The following is a 26,689-nucleotide window of genomic DNA, read 5'->3' as shown; positions in this document are numbered from 1 at the left end:
TTTATCTTTGTGTAAAATAATTAAAATATTGTGTAATTAAATAATTAGCTTAAATATAAAATTATTAATAGTTAACTAAGATATAAATTAGTAGAAAAAAAAAAAATAAAGATAAGAGATTGTATATAAATTTTGAAAATTCAAAAGGGGCGGTTGTTACGTAGAAGAAAGGTCGGAAGACGGGAGGCGTGGCCTCGAATAATCAGCTCAGGGTAGTCCAGTGTCCTTGCGCACATCCAGTATCTATACGTACACATGTACTATTATTCACGTGTGTATTATATATACGAAGAAGAGAGAAATTTCGAGCATTATCAATCACTTTCGTCGTTGGACTGAACGGTGCATCTGTTCTTAACATCGTCGACAGGTAAAACGACCTAATTTCTGTGGACCGAGGATTACGGCGATGCCAGCAAACAAGGGGAACCTGTCGACGCCTCACAAAGAAAAATCTGGGAATGGTTTGACCACGGGTGCTTCCAAAAAGAAGAAACGCTGCACTGTTAAGCATAAAAAACATTGCAAGCAATATCTGGTGAGTGAGCGAATCGAAAAGTTAATTCCTTGACAAATAAACGGCCATATTGCAGTCGAGTCGAGAGCGACACAAGTGTCTTCGATATAAAATGTTTTATATTTACAAATTCTCGATACGAGTGCGATTAAATCATTAAAATATGTCGATTAATTAGAATATTTAATTATATCTTTTTCTAAATCTTTGTTTTTTCATCTTTATAAAGATACGAGCGTGAAATTTAAAAAATTGCAACAATAGAGTAGGTTATGTGTGGCGCGGATGTTTCAAGTTAGAAACGCGTAGGGTTTGTTCACCTTTACTGATGCATGGTCGAAGTGTTATGTATGGGTTGCAATGATCGATCGGTGTAAGCATGCTTTGGTGCTTTTTACGATGCAATTTTCATTTGAAATTCTTCCTGTGATTTAATGCACTACACCGAAACGATCAAGTAATTTGCATATCTCTCTAACATTCTACATATAAGCTTAGACATATAATATTCTGATTTTTCCCTTTTATCGGTGCAATAAATTATTTATCTGTCAATGACATTTTAATAAAATACGTTTATCTCGTACCAATTCATTTTTTTATTAATTTTTTTTCTATCAAAATAATAAATTTCTTTATTTTTAACTTGCTCTATAAAAATTTTATTTATTTTCAATAAAATATTTTCATTAATATTTTTCATTTTCTTTTATATTTTTTTCATAAAAAAATTGAATGGTATAATATCAATTATTATTATTATCTTTATTATCACCATCATCATCATCATTATTGTTATTGTTGTTGTTGTTGTTGTTGTTATTGTTATTGTTGCTATTATTATTATTATTATTATTATTATTATTATTATTATTATTATTATTATTATTATTATTATTATTATTATTATTATTATTATTATTATTATTACTATTATTATTACTACTACTACTACTACTACTACTACTACTATTACTACTACTACTACTACTACTACTACTACTACTACTACTACTACTACTACTACTATTACTAATACTACTACTACTACTACTACTACTACTATTACTACTACTATTATTATTATTATTATTCGAATTGGTACGTGATAAAATTCTCAAAAGGAAGAAGACAATTATTAATTCTATCTATATTTTTGGTTTTATCTGCAATCAAAGGGGATTTCATATGATGTATTGCTCCGCGAACGTATCGGCGAATATCAAAAGAATAAACTTTTCTAAATCTTATTTCTGTATAATGTGATAATATATAAAAATAACGTTTTTTAAAATACATCAATTGAATGTTTTATTTTTTTACGGGCCTAACATTTAAACTCCCCCTACCGCTCCTATCCTTGAAACAGTTGAGTAGATTATATCTTTTAGCACTTATACAATAGTTCCTTTATACATTATACAAGTTAAACACGTTCTAAGTTGCGTGCTCTCATTGTCAAGTATGAGAGACAATTGGCATATACACGCAATACATCTATGTATATATATACATGACAAGTGCTGAAAGTATGAGAGAGAAGATACGAAATTGCTGAATTATTTCATTGAATCAAATTGAAAATAATCCACCAGTTTACAATAAAAAAATTGAAAAAAAATGATTTTTATTGAACAATGTATGCATATAATGTTATAAAGATATTGGTAATAGACTGCTGTGTATTAGAAACTTAGGAGGCACGTATTGATTTCTAAGAATGCCAAGAAAAAGAGGTTGGTGCTGATTCGGCGAGAACAAAAGACGACACCAATTCCACTTCTGCAGTCCACTTGAACCACTTGCTATTATGTTTTGTAGGTGCAGGAGTTGGCAAAGCCGTATTGGCTTACTTATATGAAAAGAATCCGGGAACACCTTTTATTTTTGTAATTTTACTAAATCGTTTAAATTACTCTTGTTAATTCAATCGATGAATTCAATAATCGAATAGAAAAATTGTAGTTGTATTTATTTGAGATTTATTATTTCCGATTGATAACGAGCAAAAAAGAAGGAAGAAGAAAAAGAATTGTTAAAGTATCGAAAATAAATTAACAACATATGGTGCACTATATTTTTTTTTCTTTTTTTTGGTTTAATAACAATGTATATTGGATATGACGTAATTCATGCAATTCGAGCAGGTAGCGTACGTGTGACTGAACGTGGTTGCAGTGAACGGAAGCGGAAGTCGAGCGTAACTTATCATCAGCAAGCACAGAGTACGCGTACGTGTGAAGTCACGTTCAACGCTATGCTTTAGTGAACTTTGTAAAAGAAAACATTTCTTTCATTCTCCGATTGGCTTATTTATTAATATTTTAAACTTAACCACTTAACATATTATAATCAATACGAATTTTTTTCAATAAATTTTCCATGTTGTATGTGATATAACAAATTCAACCAATTCTTATTCGATAATTGATATATTTAAAATATTTTATAATAATTTATATTTTTTAAGAAACGATTTTTATCCATATCTAATATTTAGAATCGATCAAAAAATTTTAAATTGTGCATTTTTTTGTTTTTTTTTTTTTTCAAAATTCACAAAGATGATATTTATTTTTTCGTCGCGGATAAGTTTAAAAGAAAATTTCAGTATGATAATCAATTATGCTGATCAATGATAAATTTACAAAATAAGCATATACCGGTGCAATATTCAGCTAAAGATTTTAATTAACCCACTTCAACTGCATAAATGCCGCCTCTACGCTCGGTTCATTTTTAACGAGTCATGATGGTTGCTAGTGGTAGGATTCTTGCGAAGGGAAATTAAATCGAGCTGTCGATGTCTGTGTTCTTTGTTAGATATCATAATGTTCTCTAATTTCATTATTTTTCCTACTCTTTTCATTCACTTAAAATTTTCATAAATAGAATAGCATCAGATTATCTGTATTATACATACCTCTTATCTCTTTAATTAAGCAGAAATTTAGGACGTTTATTTGTTTAGAATAGAAATTTAGAAAATAACAATATAATAATATATATATATAGAAAAGAATAATATATATGTGAGGCTACATACGCAAATGCACTTTATTTATTTATTTATTTATTTTTTTTTTTTCTTTTTCAGAGAATAATTTCTCTTCTTCAATATTCATTTTTCTGCTACATTCTCAAGGACGCGCGATGAATTTTTCCTTTTTTTTTGTTTTTATTCGCTACAATTATAGTAATTAGCTGCAATTAATTGTTCACGTAATCAATCAAATAAAAATCGCATAAATCTTTTTGGATGGAGCAATTAGAAGACAATCTTTTTCACAATTATTTTCGTACAAGTATTTATACGAAAAATGCTGAGTATTTAAAAAGAACCTTTAAAAGGTACCTCATTATTTCTAATAATATACACAGATTATTTTTTGCTATTTTTAATTCTATCGTGACGATAACATGATGATAACGTGTTGATGACGTTTCGTGCCTTATATTAATAGCATTGAAGCATACAACAAGCAGTATTCTATTGTGTATACATCTCTCATCATAGACAAAAAGCCTAAGAAAAGACAAGCTGTTCGAAATTAATGTTGAGTGAAAAATATAGATATAGCTTCCAACAAATGCATCCCATAACGTTTGTACTTTTGTGTTTCACAGTTAAAGTATAGGCACGTAATCTTAGAAGCATGTCGAGAATCCAGAACCAGACCTTGTATCAGTCCCTAGTCACAAATAATTTGTTGGTAATATGTATATATGTATACACGTGCAAATATAAAATTCAACGCTTTATCCAATAGCTTGCACGCTATATGATACAACCACATGGAATTATAAATATTTCTCTCTCGCAGGTAAGTATAAATTTTTTCGCGTATTGGTCATATATATCTTTCATTTCTTCGAATTCATAAGTTATTAATGATTTATGAAGAAATTTTGCGATAATAGCTTATCAGTAATATCTATTTTCATGAATATACTCGTGAATTTTCAATTTTCATAAAATTTTCGTAAAATTCGAATATGTATTAAGCAATAAATCCTATTGGTCCAGGTTACTAATAAATTTTATGAAATCATTGATTTTTAAAATAAAAGATAAAGAACATAATAAGAATATTTAAATAGTTAAATATAAAAAATAAGTTTCATAAAGTCTTTACTTTATTTTCTTTCTCCTTAAGGCTTTATATTTTTCATTCTAGTGATTAGCTAAGCAAGCTAACATCTGAATAAAATTGATTAAAGAATAGAACTGATAAACGCGTTAACTGATAGAATTTCTTAATCAATTATTTGTAACTACATAAATATAGTATATAGTATATTCTCTTAAATATAGTATATTCTCGTTTACAAAATTGGACTTTTATCGATTCATTTAATTAAACGTTCGAAATGACACTTGTATAAATTAGAATATGTTGCAAATCTATCAATTAAAATAACTGTTCAATTTGTAATTTATTTAAATATACATTCAGATTATTTTTTTCGAATGTAATCCAAGATGTATTAATTATTTCTATTGATTTTCTACACGATTAATTTATTTAACAAAAATTCGTGGCACGAGAAAGATTATTTTTTTCGACAAATAGAATATTTTAATATCTATTATAAATTAGAAATTATGAAAGACATAATTGCAAATTAGAATTAGATTTATAAATTGAGTATTGTGCATAAAAGAGAATCTTTTGATCTGACAGTTTTTTGGTGTAACATTCAATATTCAATGAACAACTATTGAAAATAGAAAAATTCAAGAATATTTAGGTCACGATTATTTAATGTACATTTAGAAATATTTATATGCTAGAGAATATCATTGTAAAAGAGAGTCCGGGTCGATGGAAACGTGCTACTCGAGAATGGTTGGCAGGCGTGTCCCTCCCGCCAACGAAAATAAGTGTTTCACGGTTAAACAGGATATATTACGTAGTGTTATGTAACGATTATCCTTTAGAAAGTAATTTGAATCGCATTCCTTATTATTTCGGTATTATTTAAATATTATTTTATTTTTTAGGTATTAGGTATATCAGTTCAAGGGGAAATTTGCAGAATTGTAGAGCTTCCTCAAGGTTGAATTAATAAATGATTGATAATGTCATAATAATAGAAGAATTTGATTTTTGAAAATCTTATTTGAAAATTAGATAAAAGAATTCGACTTGTTTGCCATAATTGGATAATAAATTCAATGTAATAATGTCGTTAAGCTAAAAAAAATGAGTATTTATTGATATTTATATTTTGATTCGCAATATATTAAATTTATTTATTTATTTATATATAGATATAAATTAATTTATACTTTTCGACACAAATCTCTTAGAATCTTTATTGATACTCATTATGTAATCAATTTAGGTTCTATTATAATTCAATTATTTTTTATTCAAATAATACGCAATATCAGTTGGATGAACCCGAATACAACAATTGTATACAACGAACGCAATATCGAAAACGATCCGCGGATCGCGGCGAATCCTTCAAGCGTGTTTTGCTTTTTTCAATTCGTGCATCGGTCGAACCATTATTTGTGTATTACAACAAACAGAATCCTCCTCGTAACCTACATTCCTAATTGCGTGTCCAAAATCACCAAATTTGCAAATTTTGGATTGTGTTTGCTTTTTTCATTGTTTTTTGTCCATTAAAAAACAAGAAAAAAATACGAAATAGAGAAAATTGTCGACATGTAGTTTTAGAAAATAAAAAAAAAAGAAAGAAAGAATACTATGAAAACGTGAACAGTGATAAACATTAGAAATAGTGGTCGAAGCTGGAAACACCGCAAACATGCCTATATCTGCATCCGCAGAAAGGTTAGCAGCGTCGCGACGCTGGCTCGACATAGTGGCGCCGACTACGCGAATATAGTGAGACGACTAACAGTTGAAAGGGGAAGAAAGACGCACGATCGAGTACCTCCCTAACGCGCGTGGTGCAGCACGGGGTGGGAGATAGCAAGGAAGAAGAGGAAAGCGTCGTGGAAAAACGAGAAAATTTCGCTCGCTAGGATAAGACGATGGAAATTTAACGCAAGAAATCCTCTATAGGAGGAGAATAATGTTCTGAAAATAATATGAAAATTATTATTATTAATAATATGCAGGAATTACGCATATTATTGTTTTTTAATAAAATAAAATATCAAATGTTTCTGCGGACAAATTTTATATTAAAGCAAATATTAAAGGGTATCGAAAAGCATATTGAGATAGATGATTTAAAAAATAAAATTTTGAAACGTTAAATTAAGAACAATTTTAAAATTATTGGAATCAATTTGAATATTTATTATAGATGAATTTCTTACAAAGAATAGAAAATAATTTAAAATGTGATAGGATTTAAATGACTGAAATATTATCAGGAATATGAAAGGATAAAATCCTGGAGGGCATGATTTTCGTTATGATTAAAAATGTAAAATTGAAAATGCATTTCGAAAATGTATGCACCTGAAGGATCACGTCAAAAAGAAGAGAACTGAATGGAGACAAAAATCTTTAGGTACAAGAAATGAGAAAGAAAAAAAAAGAGAATGAGAAAAACAAAAAACTAGATAACTAGATGGATAATGTAACAAAAACAGTACAAAAAAGATAGAAAAAGAAAAGGAGAAAGAATAAAACATGTTGGTATGAGAGGGAAAATATACGATCGTACGAAGAAGAAAGAACAGAGAAATGGCAACAAAAATTTAGAAAGGATTCGTAAAGAGATGAAAGAGACAGATTGTGAGAGTGAATCTATCTTCTCGATTCTCGACAAAGAATTAGGAAAAGATATGTAATTAAAAGATAATAAAAACAAGAAAGAATAAAGGAAAAAACAAATAAAAAGTTATAGAGTAAAAAAAATAACAAAGTGAAAAAGAAGAATGGCCAAAAAGGTAAAAATGTAACGAAGAATCGGAAGTCTAATGTAAGGAGCAACGAAGAACAACCAAAGATTAGAAAGAGGAAGAGTTACGAAGGACGAGAAAGAACGAAAGAGAGAGAACTCGACTGAAGAAAGAGAGGGAAAACAGGGAGTAACGTTGCGGACTATCGACCCGATCCGGTTGAGCGCCTGCGCTCTGGCAACCCCTTCTACCGTCGAACCGTCTCGCCGGCGACGCGGCGCTCTACGCAACGTCGTCGGTGCGATCGGTGCGACGGTGAGACCAGTGCCTCTCACGATTCCGTTCTCGCTCTGCCCTCCGTCTCGTTATTCCGTTCGTACAACGCGTCTGAGTGTTGCTTTACATCGTTACTTGTAATATATAACGTTATACTATATACATATTATATACCTATTTATACATATATACGTATATATTTATCTGTCTATCTATCTATCTATCAATTTATCTATCTATCTTTCTTTCTCTCTCTCTTTCTCTCAAGTCTCTCTTCTTCTTTCTTTATCTCTCTATCTCTCTCGTTTTTATTTTTTTTCGTCGGTTGCTTGGATTTCCAGTCAAACGTTAGCACAAGTCGTTAATGCTCTTAGAAAGAATACCGGAGAGACGTGTAGGAAAAAGAGAAAAAGAAAAGGGAGGGGGGAGAGAGAGAAAGAGAGAGAGAGAGTGTACTCAGCCGAAAGACACCGGTACATAACGAACGTTGTTTTCTCGTGCTTTTATCTTTACCGTGTATCGACGTGTGTGTCGCGTTTAATCTACGGCCCCTACCGACTAAGGCCGCTGTCTCCGTTTCGGAATACATGCGCGTTATTAAATGCACGCACGTATGCACGCGAAAAGATTGCTTCCGGATGCAGTGAATTTCAGCCGGTGAACATCACGCCGGGCCAACGCTCTAGACTGCACGATCCACCAGCGAATCATTATTACGAGATAACCATTCTTCTGGATAATTATCATCGCCAAATAAGGTGAAAAAGATAAAAAAAGAGAAGAGAGATACAGGGAAAAATACATGCGAAATTGAAAATTGAAAGAGAAGAGGAAATCAAAAATATATTGCTCTATAGGAAGAAAGCAGAAACCCTAACAACGAAGACGATGGAGTGGTAGGCTTCGAATATGACCCACCCCTAACCTTGCTTCCTGCAATCTATCCGTTTTCTTCTATCCTCTTGTTTTTCATTTAATTTCGTTTAATCCTTTTCTTTATCTTTCTTGATTATTATTCTATCACATTTATGATTAATTATCCATCTGACAAAATTATCCACTTGATAAAATTATCGTGTACGCGATTTTTTTTATTTTTATTTTTTTTTCATATTTTTTATAATTTTAATGTATCGAATAAAATATGATTGATTCCTACCTTTTTATAATAATCTGAGTCAAATATCACTTATTTTATTTATTTTATCTTTCACCGGATCTATCATAAATAGATCCTTTGTATTAATCACCAATAAAATCTAAAAATCATTTAAATTTGTTCTGTGAACAAACGTCTATTTTTTATTAATCAAATGAATATTTAAAAATATTATAATTCGGTTCAAATATAAGTAGACACAAAAAGTTAAAGTTTCGATAAAAATATATCTTTGGACGAACTATTACCACCTACTACTTTCCTTTTCTTGTCTTTTCCACTTTATCTATTATATGATATTGACACACACGTTATTTCTCTTTCTCTGTTCTTTCTTCTCCACTCTCTCGCTATGGCATCGCCACGCTGGCGGCTCGTACACCGACGTTCTACATCCATTACTCGCACGCATGTACTGAATACGCGCTCGCGCGCGCGCGCACATACACGTCCTCCATCCTCGTGCACTTGTACATACGTGCGCACGTATACTCAGACGGAGCACAAGCCGGACGTCCGATCACTGTTCACGAATACTTCCTTGAAGGGAGAAGGAGCAGGAGTAAAGCCACGGGTGGCAGAAGAGGAGGAAGGACAGTGGAGGTAGGAGAAAGTGGTAGAACGGAGGTGGTAGAACGGAGGTGGTGGTGGTGAGGAAGAGAAGAGTAGAAGAAGTAGGGAAGTGAAGCAAGTGTAGCTGCATCGTTGACACCGAGGAGCCTTTTCCTCGGGAGGAAATCAACCTGGCCTGACGACTGTCTGTCGTCTAAACGGCCCCGTCGCTACTGCAGCGGCTGTGTGTCACTACTGTTCCACTGCCCCACACACCGCGGCCTCATGATTGGTTCATTCTGGAACCTCTGTCGTGCGTGCCCTTCAATGCCAATTGACAAGGTGAGAGAGAAATTGACCGGAAGATTATCGTATTGTTCCTGAATCATCTTGAGAATAGATTAGGTAGAAGAAGTTGGATAATTTAAAGAAAATTTCTTTTCAAGTATTTCAGATAATATCTGTGAATGTCATCGAAGCATAATAGAGCAAAATTTAGCTATATTTTTCTCAATGATATCAGGAAACTTTCAATAATAGTGTGATTCTCGATCGTTTGGAGAGATATTTGAACGTATAGACAGATAGTTCTATAATCATTTTTCTATGATTCTTTGTAAAAAAAAAAATATCTTACAATAAGCTTTTTCCTTCACGATTTTCTTCGATAAATTGACCATTGAGATTCTCATCTTTATATTTTATTTCGACAATGATATTATCTGTGTATTAATGTGTATTTATATGTAATGGAAATTTAAAAGAAAGCAGTTTATTAGATGAAAGAAAGATGATAACAATTTATTTTTTAATCTATATCAAAAACAAAATTATTTGTAATGCGAAGATTATACTATTGATATATATTATAAAATATAAAATACCGATAAAAGTAGTAGTAATAGATTTTCTAATGAGCCGTTGATTTGTTTCCTTTTAATTATTCATTATTAATAAAATATTTGTAATGTTTTTGCTTTTGTGGAAAATTCCAAAAGATAATAGAACAACCTATTTCATCGAACCGTCCTATTAGTTTTATATGCGTAACTTTTGTTTAGTTCGCATTCGTGGAAACCGTTTTATAGCTTTATCGATCGTTCCTTCAAAAACGGAGCTTCTTTTATTCGTTTACTCCCAAGATAACGCGTGTTTCTGCAACGCGATATATTTTGTCTTTCTTAAATTATTCTGAATTGATTACCATTAATTTTTCTTACTTAAATTATACTTTATAACATTCAAATAAAAAATTTCTATTGTAATAATAAAAAATATGAAATTATATCTTCATATAATCATATAATATGAAATTATAGACATAAAATCGTGTCTCACAAGTCTTCATATTTCAAAATGCTTCGATGACATTCGAAATCGACAAAACATTCGTATATTTTATATACAAAAAACTTGAGGACTTTTGAATAATTTCTTCGTGGAAATGCATGCAGCGGATATGTGCATATAGTCTGCAAATCGAAGATGTCAGTAGGTTGGTTCGGTTTTTCAATCGGAAGAAAGATCGATTATTCAAGTAGGTATAGAAGTTCTTTATCAGATTTAAGATGTTTCTTTTTCTATCGAGAAACTTGAAAAATGTTCGTACAAGAAAGAATCGATATATATTCAAGTCAATAAATACCTAGAAACAAAAATCATGATTCGACAAGTCATAGATATTATAAATTATTGGTAAAGAATCAATCAATCGCATATGCATTATCAGAAATGGACAATACGAACTTGGACATTGATCGATGGGGATGCGTTTGTACGGAAATTATCTCGCGAATGCATTTTACTTATCCAGTAGATATTTTGACTATTCCTATAATTCACTATATGGTTTGATTATTAACAACGATAACATTTTGCTAAGAATTAGTTGAAAATCAATTCGACTGTGAAATATTCGTCTTTAAAGTTATATAAATACATAGATAATATATACTTGAGACAAAATTTATTTTCATTTAGAACTTTGAATGACAAGCATAGTTCATTATTTCTTGGTTTCCCACATTTCAACTTTTTATTTTCCATAATTAATAAAAATAATCGATGGAACACAATTCTCGATTTTTATATCTCATGAATTAATGATATAAGGATGGGAGAATAGAAAAAGGTTCGTAATATGGTTTCAAACTACGACTCATAAATCTTGGAACAGGAAAATTACCGTATTCTCAATCACACGATGATCTAATGCTTCTATTTGACTTCTTAATTTTTTTTATGATTATGATACCAAATTATAGCAAATAATATAATAACCGAATTATACCGAATAACAGCAAATCATATCAAGATTATTAATATTTGATGTAACAAATTTTTAACAAATAAAAATCTATTTCATTTATGACCTCGTATTTATAGAATCAAAAATTTTCATCAAATATTTTTGATCGAGAATTAAATAATAAACGGTATTATAAAACGTATAAATCTCGAACAAGGTTAAAACTGCTTAGAACTGAATAATTGCGGTTTGAAGAAAATGTTAATTCTTAATTCTATTCTAGCAAATCAACGCTAATTCTCTCGCATTTGTTTCTTAATGAACGCTACTTCATTCATATATCTCTTTTTAATCTATTTTACAGAAAAAGAGAAAGAAAAAGAAAAGGGATAAAAATCGAGAAGAAGTAGATTAATGACTCGTAAATGAGCACTACACTCTGTAATTATACATCTCATTGTATTCGGTCACGTGAACACGATGATTGTAAATGTTTCAGACTACTTTTATTTAAAAATTAATCACGAACCTAATCTAAAAAGAATATTTTGAGATGGTATAATTTCGAGAAGCGTATAAAAATGTATTTTCCTACTATTTTCATCTGCTTATTTCTATATTTCTTTTTTCAATGAAAAGAGCCTCGTTTTATTATAAATATTTCTTTCTCTCTCTCTTTTTTATTTTTCACAATTTCATTTTCTATTTTTCTATCTATTCAAAAATATGCGTATTTCTATTTTTTATTAACTGATTAACCGACAAAATTAATTTAATATCAAATCGTAACATATAGAAAGCAATGACAATTGGAATAAGTATTTAATTTTTCGATAATGTTTTTTTTTTCTATCTCATTTAGAAGAAATTTAATTTTTTAGGAATGACAAAAATATGCAGCCTAAATTTTCTACGAATATGCCCACTTTATCATGTTGTTTTAATAAAATTAATTTTTTCGAATTATGAAATTAGAATATATTAGAATGATCGTATTTAAATCGTAGATGAATAAAAAAAAATTGCATCTTTATCCCTACGATTATATTAATGATTAATTTCAAATTGCAAACAATATGAATCTATATTATATAAGAGAAATGAAAATTTAAATTGTCTATGGCATAAATCTATGAAAAATTAAAAATTCAATACATAAAATACGAAATTATATGATAAGTTTTCTTTCAGCTATATGAAAAATTATCGTCCATTTGTCAAATGATATATTACGTCCAATATAGAGATGGCCGAATGTTTTAAGGTCGATCAAGAAGATAAGAAGCAGGCTATTCAGAATGCAGCATAGGATCGAATTCGAGCAATGTTTTGTCCTGTCACCTTTGCTACAATCGTCTAACGTAATTCGCGTGGCCAAGCGTCATGAAAAGTGGAAGGAGAACACCAGCACTGCGCCATTCTTCGTTCGTCGATATGCACTATCACGTGCACCATTCTTCTGTCGGACGTACGTTGACTTTTACTACTTGGTCGCCCGACCACGGCTGCAATGCGCAACGCCGGCTAAATTAGACGAAGGGTTCGTGAAACGACCCTTTCTCTAGTCACAGTAAATGGGATAATAAGCTTCATTCACGTTAGGGATACATTATGGAATATAATACTAGGGAAAAATTCTTCCCCTTTGTTTGACGTTTTGAAAACAAACGTTGAAGTTCAAACAATTGTATTTTTTTACTTATAATTCTATTCTACTTAAAAATAGTTACGTTTATATATTTTTAAATATCTTATCCATGTTGATAGATCTATTTTAATTGATTCATAAAGAAACAACGTTAGACAAAAAAAAAAAATATTTTACATAGATAACATAGATAACATAGAACTCGGATTATGGATGTTTCAACTTCGAATATAGAGCTAAAGTTCGCGTGTGCAAGATTCATTATTTTCACTTGCAAAATTAACCCCAAAAACCTCGATATTTATCAAGATGTTTTCCAGGAATTATTTGATGTTTCAAAAGAGAACCAAATTAATCATTACTCTTCAAAAATTCAAAATTTCCCAAATGTCTTGGACAAAATTTGTCCATTTCTGAGATAAAAAAATCTAACCCAAATGAAAATAAGTTCACCCTGAAGCAAAGCACGACAGGAGATATTAGGTCGTCCATGACAGAGAAGAAACCAAGACAGAGAATGCGCGAACAGCAAAGAAGAATACAAGCTGTCTCGATGAATTTGACTTTGACACGCAGTATTTTACCGTCTGTATGCAGCTGACATGAAGAGGACGGAGTAGTAGGAGAACACCGGCATTGCGCCACTGTTTCTCCTTCATCGATATTTCCAGTTTTCGACGAGCAATAGTACATTGACTCCTACTACTCGGCCATATGCCGCTGAGCATAGTTTGCAACGCGCAATCGTATTGATAAGCATGTATGTAGGGTTGCAGTTGACCAACTCAATGGGCCATGTCTCTGTTACGTCACTATTAACTACAGTGCAGTTTCGCTCCTTTCCATTTTTCCTTCTTCCTTTTCGTCATTCTTTGTTTATTCTGCTTGGCAAACGGCGTGGAACCGATCGTTATGCTTTGCAGACCTTCCTTTACGCTTTAAAAGACGCTACACGTTTCTTTTCCTCTTTCCTTTACTATGTATATATTTGATAGTGTAATATGCAATAGAATGCGTGTTTATTTCGTAATATTTTGTTTTTATTACTGATTCAAATAAGAAGATTTAGGAAATGTATCAAATATTCTATGATGGCCTTTTATATTATTTTTGCATTATACAGAATATTTTGATTTTGCAATATTCTATGATAGAATCTTATTTGTTGGATAACATAAAGAATTAAACTTTTAATATATGAAATTTATAAAAACAATGGTAAAAATAAAAGTTCACTCATAATGATGGAATATAAAGTATACTTTATATAGTTTTAGACAGTTTATATATATATATATATATGTCACTATTCGATGCATCAATCGATACCATTTTCAGATTTTGCGTGAAGATTATTATAACTACTCTATTTTACAGTTTTCTTTTTCATCTATAAATATTCTGAAACATTCATTGACTATAAAAAATTTAACGTTTTCTCGATTTTTTTCCTCTGGCAAACGAGAAGCCTTGCCAAGATTTATATTTTCTTTTTTCAAGATTCTACTCGACGAAATATTCTATTCTTGTTAACAGGAATTATAGATAAAAGTTGTACAAAGGGCGAAACTCAATCTCACGCTTTGTAATTTCTCAAAAATGTTTATCTTTTCAACTTTTAAGCAAGCTGCGTCCCTTTGATCAGTATTTGACAGCTCTGTTTGCTAATCCTTCCACTTACATTAATAATCGGCCAAAGAGTTACTATTCAGACGCAGATGTTTCTCTGTGACCAGCGTGTTCATCTTTTCATTCACAATCGGGGTCGTGTTCTTCACAGTTTTAATTATTCTTTCTGACACGGTTTCGTATCATTATGTCTGCCACGCTATCTCTATATACTCGCAACTTCTCCTCTCCGACTATGCGTGAGATAATGTTTCACTCGTCTATTGAATCATCATCCATGCATCCATTTTCATTCAATGGAATTTATTTGAATTTTAAACGGCCAAATTTAATTTTGCCCGCGCTTCCACTTTTCCTCTTTCAATTTGTTTTGGTTCTTTCGAACTCTCTGCGATTGATGAAATCGCCTCGCCACATCGGATAAAAAAAAGAAGGTCATGCGATATTTCCAATTCGAATTCTAGCTGTGTTAAGTTTCAATGCAATTGCACGATGCTTGCTTTTTTCACATGATTGACAAATTTCCCAGAATTGTTCATACGCGAAAAATAGGAAGAATTTCTGTCAATGAATGAGCTTATATATAAGAGTGTTCCAAATATAAAAATCGACAAATATATAATCGTTCATATATTTATCGTTAACTTATTTGAAAAATCATTTTGAATAAAAAATGTTATATGAATTACAGATCAATTTATTTTCGTTTTCAAGATATGGAAGGTAAAGTAATATAAAGTAGTAGTATATCATAAGTAATTAAATACATTCAAGCTATTTGACTCTTATATTTAATAATATTTAATTAAAACTATATTTTATTATTTACATTGAGTTATATTAGTTTATATAATGATTAAAATCAAAAACATAACATTTTTGAAAATGATTTTTCCTATTTTCTTAATCTAATTTTAGTTACATGGATCATTATCAGTTCAAACTAACTTAAAATAAATAATTAATAATATATATATATATATATATATATATTATTAAAATGATTATTATTAAAGATTAAATGCATTTGATTATTTGTGATTTATATCGCTTTATAATCCACAAAGACGATTTATATGTAATATTTTTTGTTTAAAATTTCTCAAATATGTTGACAAATTTGTTGATTCTTATAAATATTTTATAATGAAATTCAAAAAAATTGCGTGATACAAATGAAAAATTCAAGCAATGCAGTGGATTCGATCATAACATAGTTTATATGGAAAAATAACTTCAAGCGGAAATAGATTTGATAAAAAACAGTTGAAAAGTAAAAGCAAAAGTTGAAAAAATAAAAGAGGTTTTCGTCTGTTAAATCGCTTCAAGCACCTGCTGTGTCGCGAGTTACATTTCGAGCAGTCGGATATTGCGATGAGTGGCTCGTAAATCCCAATGAGTTCACTTCACTGACACCGATCATGACGATGATGATCGTGTTATTGATGATAATAATGAAAAACAATCCATCAAACATATTAAAACATCTATTCTAATGAATATTCTATTCATATTTACAACCGTATATTCCTCGAATTGCAATTAAGTTTCTTCAATATATTAACTGTTAACAGTTTTTACAGTTAATGAATAATTCTTTAACGATGAATTTAATATTTTTCACTCGGATCTACGACACATTGGCTAATCAATTCTTTCAAGTTTTTATATTATATCAATTTTAATTTTTTATTGTTCCTTCGTCCCCAAATCTGTTGATTAGATATTAATGAATTTGAAATATGTCGTAAAGGACGTCATATTTTAACAACTTTTTTTTTTTTACAGATAACTAACGATCGATTTTAATTTTTGATTTATTCGCAAAAAATTCTCATTGATATATATCATTGAAATCTATATTGAAGTCTATATGTACAATATCTATATGCAAATTATTAATTGTTTATATAAACACATAAAAGCGCTCGATGATCTATATATAACGAGTGAGTTTGTTATATTAGTTTGTATAATTTTTACAAAGAATTCGAAAAGTAAGGTCGATCGCCAATTATGAATGAATTATGTGTATGAATGATGAAAAAGTTGTTGAAAATGACATCTATTATATATACCAAAATCATATTCAATATTTTTACCCCAATTTTTTATTGCACTTATTTATAAATTTTTTGTACAAAATTTCTTCTATAATTTGATCGATAAAACATGTTGAGAAAATTGATTGATATAAAAAACCTGAAAATTGATAACTTGGCTACAATGAAAGTAATTGTCTTCGAAGTATAACTAAGGAGGAGAGAGAGGAGATAATATCGTTCTTGATGATGTCATCTCGACGTCTCATCGCCATGCAACCGATCGGAAAAACGGATTCCTCTATATCCTCTGCCGAAGCGAAAAATCTTCGATCGGTTGAAAATTACTTCCTGGAACGAGATACGAGGATAGAGGGAAAAAAGCACCAACGATAAAATTGCTCAAAATTTTCATTATTTCTCTCGGCTAATAGTATTTACATATATACATATAAATGTTATGTATACATTTGCATCAATTGTTTTTCACGAAACAATGTCTATTTGTCTTTTACTCTACAATGTTTTAAACGTATCAGAAATTAAAAGTTAAGTTTAAATTGCCGGTTAGAAATTTATTTCGTCGAAATGTGAGCGAACGATGTGGAATATCGTTTAATCTCATTTTATATCTTCTTTTTTAATCTGTAACGTATGCAATTTTCGCAAATTCGTTGAATTTTTAATTTTACATCAGAGATTCGCAATTTTGTCGAAATTTTTCAGAGATGTAAGTATTCAAATATGTCTATCTTTTCGATTTAATTTTATATTCAAATTTATATTATAATTATCTGATTTTATATTTAAATTTAATATAATTATTATTTTAATTATATTTATTATTATTTATTTTTAACTCAATATACATTATTATCCGTAAGTCATCGGAAATTTAATAATACAATTAAAGATACGGACAAATAAATTATTATGATATGATATACGATCAAAATTAATGAGTTGTTTATATCGTAAATAATTATTATTTTTTAATAATCTTAATATAAATCTATTTTAATCCGTTAAATACAATAATAATATTATTGAAAAAAGAGAATGATTTATCTATTTATTAATTAAAATTTCCACAATTTCCAAAAAGTGTATATAATTCATTATAATACTAATAAATAATTTAATTCTTTCAATTTTTTAGAGGAAAGAATCATTACAAAAAAAGATATTGTTATCTTAAATTTAATGTTAACCAACATTGGATCAATAAATTTATATATTTATATATCGTTACGTAAAAACATAAACAAAATCTGGTAATTTATATATAGATTAATTTAGGAATAATTTATGCTCCAATTCGTGTTATTTTTTTTTCTAGGATTTTTTTTTCCAATTGTTAACAATGATATAATAATAAATCAAATTGAATTAAATATTTCTATAAAATACTCAAAGAAAAATATCATAAAAAAAAAATTATAAAAAAAAATGAGCGATTGTTCGATTTGTTGAGCAGAAAAGTTTCATTCACGTCTAATCCCCTTAATGAATTCGTGATGTCGAATACAATGTCGTCGTCAAGCGGATCCGTCAAATACTCGAGAAAACGAACGATTCATCAACTCGATGAATCCTTTTCCGACGATAAATCACGAATGTATAATCGAGCAACTTTTCAGACAATTATCAAAATGATGAAACTACTAACTTTATCGTCTTTTGCGTGCGTTCGCAAATTCGAGAGGGTTTAATTTCTCGTTTATGACTCGTGTTTAATTATGCATTGCATTTGTAGTAGAGTCGCCAATAATTGCATACACAAGATTCTGCCGTTTTGCAGTTTTCTTCACGGTACGACTACGTAATTATCAATTAACTAGCAACTCGTTAAGTGGAACCTTTTGACACATTACTCCGCAGACCTTTGCGTGTTCCGCGTCCGTCCACCGTTATCTAATTTCATCGGAACAATTACGTCGACCTTTTGATTTTCTATCTGGAATATCGTTCGTGCTCCCCATTCAATCGACAAGTTTCAAACCAAACTTTCCATTCTCTCCCGTATCATCTGCGTTGTTTAATAACGAAGAGTTAGTGTTATCTATCCTATCAAATATTTATTTTATTTTCGTTAGTATTTAAATATCATTAGTTTTTTTTTTTTTGATTATCACGGTTGAAATAGTAACCAAAATAATTGAAATTAGCTGAAGTTAACGGCTAGACGAAAAAAATATCGAAAGATTCGCGTGGCAAGCATAGCGTAGGCGCGGCGACATATGAAAAGGTTAACAGTGCCCCACATCGGCATTAATAAACGAACGTATAAGGATCGATAGACGGTCATAAATACGGGAGTTCACGGGACTAGTTGTAGGCGCTGCTTTCTCATTCTATATCGATGCTGTATTTTTAAACCAGCCAAATCCATTTTTGATCGCGTCTATCCTCTACTTTACCTTCACGTACGTAGAAACTCGAAATTCGAAATTCAAGAACGCGACTCGGAAACGAAACTATCGTGTTTAGGAGTCGAACATTTTTAATAAAGTTGGAGAATAATTGAAAGGTAAAGGGAAAATTTAACAGGAGTGTAATAAAGAAAATTAAAAAAAAAAAAGAAAATACATCGTTGGCAATATCATGGCCCAAATTACAATAATTATTTCGCTGCGCGAAAGATATATGAGCCTAAAGCTTTTGCAAATGGATTATGGAAGCCCCAAGCATCGACCTGTCTGTCTATCTATCGAAACCTTGCAGCATGTTTTAATTGGTACAATGAACGCCGGGATATGTATACAACGTTAAAAATATTTCAAACTTCTTAAACCATTCCTCCCAAGAGTATTGATTCTTTGTGTCGGAAATTTCTCTTTGCAACGTAATTACCATTCGTACGATCGAAACCGGCCACCAATTTACTTATATACGCCGGTTCAAGGTATAGTATAATCACGATTTTGCTCTTTATTCCTCTTTGTACATTTGTCGTAATGGGGAGAGAGAGAAAGAGAGAGAAAAAAAAACTCGACAAACCCAACAAATGGATTTGTAAATGAAAATATTTTGAAAGAATCGACCGGTACACGCGTTTAAACGCGTGTTGTCATCTTCGTGTTCCCGGACACAAAACCAACGTATCTAGGTTAAGTAACTAAATCAATCAACTCTGAGAAAACAGGACAACGCAATTAGCGGACTACGCTACAAATCTGTCAGGTTTATAAAATCCCTAGGAAAGAACCCCGACCTTTCCGTTGATGCGATCAAATGCCTCAAAGAAAAATTCCCTTCCTCCTCCTCCCCCCCCCCCCACTCCTGCTCCCTTTTGTCCAAACAAAAACGATTTGGAATAATTACACGAAATTTCGTATCGATAAAATGAAATCATTATATCATTCCGTTTTCTCTTGTTACTCTTGCGAAGCCACGTAAGCGTTCCTCTTTTATGTCGAAGACGTACGTTCATCGAGCGAAATAGATCGACGCCTATTGAAATTTTTTTTTTTTGCGGTGTAAAAAGAGTAACAACGCAAAAAAAAAAAAAAAAAAGAAAGAAGAAGGGGGGGGGGGGAAGGAATCGTTTCGCTAGTCGCTTCTGCGTCAATCAATGAGCGTCATTGTATTCGATTGTGTACACGACGATTCTGAACATTCTTGTCAACTACAGATACGATTGATTTCTTGTTTCTACTTGTTGCGAAAAAATATAACTTGCTATATTTAGATAACATATATAATGATTGGATTCGTTATTTAAATGTAAATAATTGATCAATGATGAATTATCGATGAATAATCGAGTTTTCCATAATTTCGTTCAATTTAAGAATCTTTTGTTTATTCAAATTTCTGGAGTTTATCATCACAATTTTGAATGATCATTATTTAGACTTAGATTAATAAAAAGAAAAAAAAAAAAACGAAAGATTGAAAGAAGAAACGATTAAAGAAGAAGAAGATCGAAATTTCAATTTTTCGAAATGTACTTAACGAAAAAAGATCGACGAAATCTACTTTGCGATAACTTAACTATCGATTCCGCGCTAACTCATCCTATCGACTCTTTATTACAGCAGCTCCATTCAGAGTATAGGAGCACGTACACATGGCACGAATATACTGGGCCGCACCAGGAACAAGTTGTTCGTCGAGCACCACAACCCCCGCCGACATCGAGTAAGTCCACTCTATTTATTATTTAAGTCTACGTTTATATATATATATATATACATATTCTATTCACGATTTAGCGAAACCAGTCTTTTGATCGAGTACGATCTAGTCTTTTAGCTATATCGTCGCATAGTACAATTTGTATGGTGTTTGAGCAAATAGTATATTAAGAGGAAAGAAGAGATACAATATGTATATATCAATCGGATTTTACGAGAAAAAGAAAACAAAAGAAAATGGATAAATTTTCTCAGGCATCCATACCATGCTGTTTAAAAGTTAATTGTTTCCATGAACTCATTAGAATCATATCAGCAATCGCGAGCGTGAAGAAAGTAGAATAAGAAAGTAGAAAAAAGTATAGAATTAAATTTTTATTGGAATTATATCTCGTGAAATTATTTGGTTAAAAAAGAAATGCGATTAAATTTTGCGTTAAAATTTTTATACGAAGAAATATTTTGCCCATTTTGGTATTTTAATTTTTCAAATTCTTTTTATTATGTGATAAAAATATATATACGTAGAAAACGAGTTTAATCAATGAAAGGATCCGAGAAAAATATAAATGTTATAAATAGAAAATAACAATTATATTAATAATATACATGAGACTTTGTATATGAAAAAAAAAAAAAGAAAGAAGAAATTCACGCTCGTTTCACGCCTAAATGATTCGTTTTTATCGACTTCCATTTTTCTCATGATATTTTCTTCCCCTTGTTAGTAATGTAAAAGGTGTTTAGCGATTTTATTTCTTATTTTAATCATGCTACTATATAGTCATCATACATCTGGTCTCATTAATATCGCACACGCTCTGTCGTCACGTTTCACCTCCCGTTTTCACATCACCGCCATGTCTTTTACCTTCGTGACTCGTATAATCATATACAATCATAAGTATGTATAAAATTTTGTTCCACTATGTGTCTGTTTTATTATTACCAATTGCCACTGATTCTTTCAATAACGTGTACAATTTTTGTTCATAATATTGTCGATGTTGCGAATTTTCACTATTTCCTGTTTTATTTTCCCCTCCCACCTTTCTATTTTGTTTTCTATTTATTCAATGTCTTTCTGAATATATATTATTTCTTTAACGAAATAATATCCCTAATATTCTATAATACGAGGCTCGAAATATTTATGTCTGATTTCACATTAGAAAAAAAAAAAACGTTCCATACATCCTCAGAGCGTCTCGAGACACGTGTCCCTCAATCATGCAGATTATCAACCCAATCACGGCTCATGAGCTACCGTGAAAATAATTATCTATTCGGTGTCGCTATCGGGTATCGATAATGATTGGAAATTTGCAAACGAACGTTCAATCTGGCAACGGAACTTGCCCGGATATTCTCGTAAATGTGGAATTGGTTTTCGCCCAATTTTTTTTTCTCCGTTTCTTTTATCTTTTCTTCCTTTCTTTTGTTTTTTTTTTTGTTACAAAAGAAAGAAAAAGACAAGCGGCATCGAAATCGAAACGGGCCCATTAAATTTAGGGGAATCGAAAGGCGGGGGTACTGAAAATGAGCGAATTTAGTGAGAGAGAGGTAGAAAATATGAAAGTAATAAGAAAAGTGAACGAAAGACGATCAAGATAAAAAAAAAAAAAGAGAAAAAAGGAATTGAGAAAAGAAAAGAGAAAAACGAATACGGTGCCAGCTGCGAATTTTGATTGCAGCGAAGCAAGCGAGCGCGAAGCTACAATCGGCCAAGTCAACCGAGGATGAGAACAACGAAGGTAAGACGAACGATCGGAGCTACGCAAACATATAGATTATTATTACGGTTTATATTAATTTCGCTCGTTTTTTAGTCCCTTTTTTAACACTTCTCGCAGGTAAAAATCCCATTTGCTCTCTTTTCTTCAACTCCATCCTGTTAATCCACCATCCTGTTTCCCTAGACGCGAGGAGAGACCGTCCAAAGTAAATAATTAACCCTTCCGAATTAACTTTCGCTTTCGAAACGTCGCCAGACACCTTCCTTCGTATTCGCCGATCTTCCCCATTCGCGAATTATTTGCCCACGAGGGTCGAAGGGTTAATATAAAGCATGCTCGCTTGCAGACCATCCCCAAGGCTTGGTTCGCATTTACATTTTTCCATGCCCACGATTCGTTCATTTTGCCCTTCGAATAAAATATGACGGAACGTTATTCTCGTTGCGCACAAGTGGAAAACTATCGGTTGATTATTCTGAACTATTCTTTTCTCGTGTTTAGAAACGGTTATGCTTTATGCACACAGTTATTGTCTCGAGGGCAAAACTGTGTTTTTAATAGAAAGTGGAAAGTTTATAGAAAACGACCTTCGAGCTTTGCAAGCTTGGGGGAGGGGGAAATTGCACATGATTCGAACACAAGTGCGAACCAAATCTAAACGTTTCAATCTCCTCTCTGCGCTTGCTGTGAATTTTTGCGGTAAATCTCGCGTGTACATTCTCATTTCTCCATGTCGGTGTGTGAATGCATCCATTGTGCAGGCTGCTGTTTAGGTTGCATCGACTATCTTTAGGTGTACATTTTTCCTTTTTATCCGTTAAACCTTGTACACAGGACTTTTAGTCTCTAGCTCGCTGTGGTGTAATCGATCGTAGTACTTTTCTCGGGGAGTTGCATAGAAACTATTGTTTCTGTTACCAATTGCAAAAAGGAAAAAAAAAAAAAAAGAAAAAAGGAAAGAAACAGTAAAAGGAACGTATTTCATCGAAAAAACGTAGCTCTCTTCGCTCGATAATCGAAACGAATATGAGATGAGCACTTTTTGCTTTTGATTTTTTCTTTTTTTTTTTTGTGCTCCATAAAAAATATCCCGTGTCAAAGGGTGATATTATTCGAAGATATTTCATATTTTTTTTTTTTTTTTTCGATTTTGATTTCACACATTTTGAACATTGCTTGTCAAGCAGACTGCCCGTTATCCGAACTGGACCGCTTGAAAAAATTTATACCGGCAGCTTTTTTACCTCTGATCCAAGTAGATATAGCGTAGATATCGCTCGGTGTGCCTTTGCATTTACTTGCACGAAAGTTTATATAATGTTCAGCCTCTATATGCGTCATTATACATATACATATACAAAACATTAAACTTTATACAATTCGTTTTAAATTATCAACTTCGAGATTAGCGTTAAATATAACATGATGGATCCTCTAAATTTTTTTTGTCCATGAAATTTTCCTCTTAAACGTACATGAATAAAAACGAAGAAATATATTTTAATTTTTTAAACAATTTAATGATTATCCGATGAACCTTGTGCATAAGTTCTCGTTAAATCGTTTCACAATGAAATGTAAAAAAAAAAAACGAATCGAATTGTTTCTACAATCCCATTTGTTCTTTCAAGAAAAAACTATTTGTATCTTACTTTTTTTTATTTTCCTTGCTATGATGATTCGCGCCTTCACGAGCCGTATTTTCTCTTCGATTTAGCGCTGTAGAAATGCATTTTCAGTTTCGTTAAATTCCGCGTTTAAAAAAGTCTCGTCGTATATTGTCTCTTAGACGTTTTCTTAGATTTCTCTGCTCGCCGCATTTGTTCTCGCCTGCACGGCAATGAAAACATATATTTTTACTTACATTACGCTTGACCGTATATCCTTCCACCATAGGTGGGTGCGTATAATAATGCTTCCCTTTGGACTTCAGGCCGATTGTAGCGATTAATCGTTGCAATCGTAGACCGCAGCAGATGAAACTTGTTGTTCGAATCCACCATCGGTCATTGGTGGATCGTCACGCCGTCATTTCTGTACAAATTCCGTGCCCAACTCGTCTCCACGTGTTAAATATCCACGAGGCCCAGTGAAAACTCTCGATCGTGAAATTGCGACGATTAATCGTCTCTACGATCGGACAAGAGAATCGAACTCGAGACAATAATTTCCTTGTCGTACATAATGGGAAACCGGGATAATCGCGTCACCGGTTAATGAGCAACGAATTTAATTATCGCTCGGGAGAGATGCGAGACATCCTGCTAATATTAGACGAATTTGGTGGCGGATTACGCCCACGCGAAACCATCAACAAATTAATCAATGCGTTACACGGATTCAGGCCCCTCGTTGACATTCCTACATGCGTATACACCTTCAACTCGAATTTCAATGCGATTCTTCTCATTTTTTAGTTTCTTGGCAAGAATTTATTTAGCATGGATGAAGCACGAAATTTTTTTATCGCAAAAAATATCCTGCAATTTTTTGTGGAAAGAGCTCAACCGTTTTCGGAAAAACTAGCGTTGACCCACATTTTCGCCTTTCGCGATCACCGGTTTACTAAATTCTGTTCGGTCTGAAAATTATTCCCCTCTGGCCTATTTTCCATTGTCAACGCTACGACACAACTAATCGATGCTATAGTCCAGTGCGTATTGCAGTTGAACGTCGTAAAATGTCGTAAAAATTCGATCATTTCGTGGAAAAGAATGGAAAAACAACGCTTGTGAAATATGAGTTCGGGTCATCAGATATCAGTTATCGTAATCTTTTGTATCTTTTACAATGGCGTCCTTAATAATCATCGGTTCGATACGACGGTTGACGATGAATTACCCTTTGTTATCTCTGTTCAAACACATTAAACATCGCGTTTCGATATAGCCAAATCCATAGGAATACTCCAAAATCGTAATTCGAAATTTCGATCGATATTTAGAACGATGTTGTCTTCGTTTCAGTTTCAATTTATATTTCTATTTTGATTAAATTTGATGAAAAAGTAATATGCGAAAAAAAACAATCGGATATAAATATTAATATTTTATTCTTATCTCAGACAATTGTTGAAATTAAATGCGAAGAATGTTTGAACGAGCAACGTATTCGACGTATAAAATAATTTTCCATCTATTCTCCAGCGTAAATTAATTTATTTATATATCCCGGGCGAAGGGAATATTATTGAAACGTATCACGACGAAAACGAAGAAATCTCTCATTTTTCTCGCTTCCTTTTCCTCCCGCGTTCGCAAACTTTTACTTTCATCCAGACTTCTTTCAAATGCATCTGCATTTAACGGGAACGCGAGTTATTCCTCTGGTAGAAATGAGAACGTTAGCCCGTAGAGATAATTAATTCATAGCCACCGAGTCGAGTGACGCTTGAAAATGGAAGGGAGTTAAAGTGTGAGCGAGAAGGAGGTGGACTTATCAGTTTCAGTGCCGGCTATTGATATGCCCGGAAATCCCCTTGACAGTTTTCTGAGTTGAACTAAAGGCTATGAACATGGACGACCGAGAAAAGTCAACTGACAATAACATTACGTGACTTGCGTCAGTTCTCTGTAGTATTTTAATTAAAAAAAAAAAAAAAAAGGGGGGAAATCAACGAATTTTTATTTAATGCACAATTTTCTTTCGCGATTATTTACTTATTGGTCACTTTCTACCGTTTTAATAGAATTGAATGATCTTTTAAATGTTAATATCCAACGACCTCCTCTTTTTTCCTTTCTTTTTTCTTACCTTTGTTTTTTTTTTTTATTATTTCTCTCGTTTCTATCATATTTTTGAACACGAGCTTTTTCTCAATGTTGAATTAATATCTTACGTGCACACTTGTTTATGGATTAAGTAATTGCACGTTGCACGATCTTTTCGATTAATCAGAATTTCGATTG

At 31.7% G+C, this 26,689-nt stretch overlaps 1 protein-coding gene across 14 annotated transcripts in view; it reads left to right on the top strand.

Moving 5' to 3' along the window:
* Positions 1 to 220: 220 nt before the first annotated feature.
* Positions 221 to 26,689, top strand: part of LOC100863912 (uncharacterized) — a 41,907-nt gene continuing 15,438 nt past the window's right edge. For 7 of the 14 annotated variants that reach the window (XM_086916882.1, XM_086916889.1, XM_086916892.1 and 4 more), the window contains exons 1-3: positions 267 to 538; positions 20,947 to 21,049; positions 22,740 to 22,799. In XM_086916882.1, coding sequence (XP_086773008.1) covers positions 410 to 538; positions 20,947 to 21,049; positions 22,740 to 22,799 — 292 coding nt within the window. In that variant the 5' untranslated portion in view covers positions 267 to 409. Of the gene's footprint in view, positions 539 to 8,375; positions 8,525 to 9,283; positions 9,682 to 20,946; positions 21,050 to 22,739; positions 22,800 to 26,689 lie in introns of those variants that run through there. The other 7 variants (XM_086916884.1, XM_086916883.1, XM_086916890.1 and 4 more) reach the window with 7 other exon arrangements.

The sequence above is a fragment of the Apis florea genome, unplaced genomic scaffold (genome assembly GCF_048593485.1).
Source record: "Apis florea isolate Af1SG1 unplaced genomic scaffold, ASM4859348v1 contig_3803_pilon, whole genome shotgun sequence".
Classification (NCBI taxonomy): Eukaryota; Metazoa; Arthropoda; class Insecta; order Hymenoptera; family Apidae; genus Apis; species Apis florea.
The sequence above is the reverse complement of the archived record's forward strand: the minus strand, read 5'-3'. Positions and strand labels throughout refer to the sequence as shown.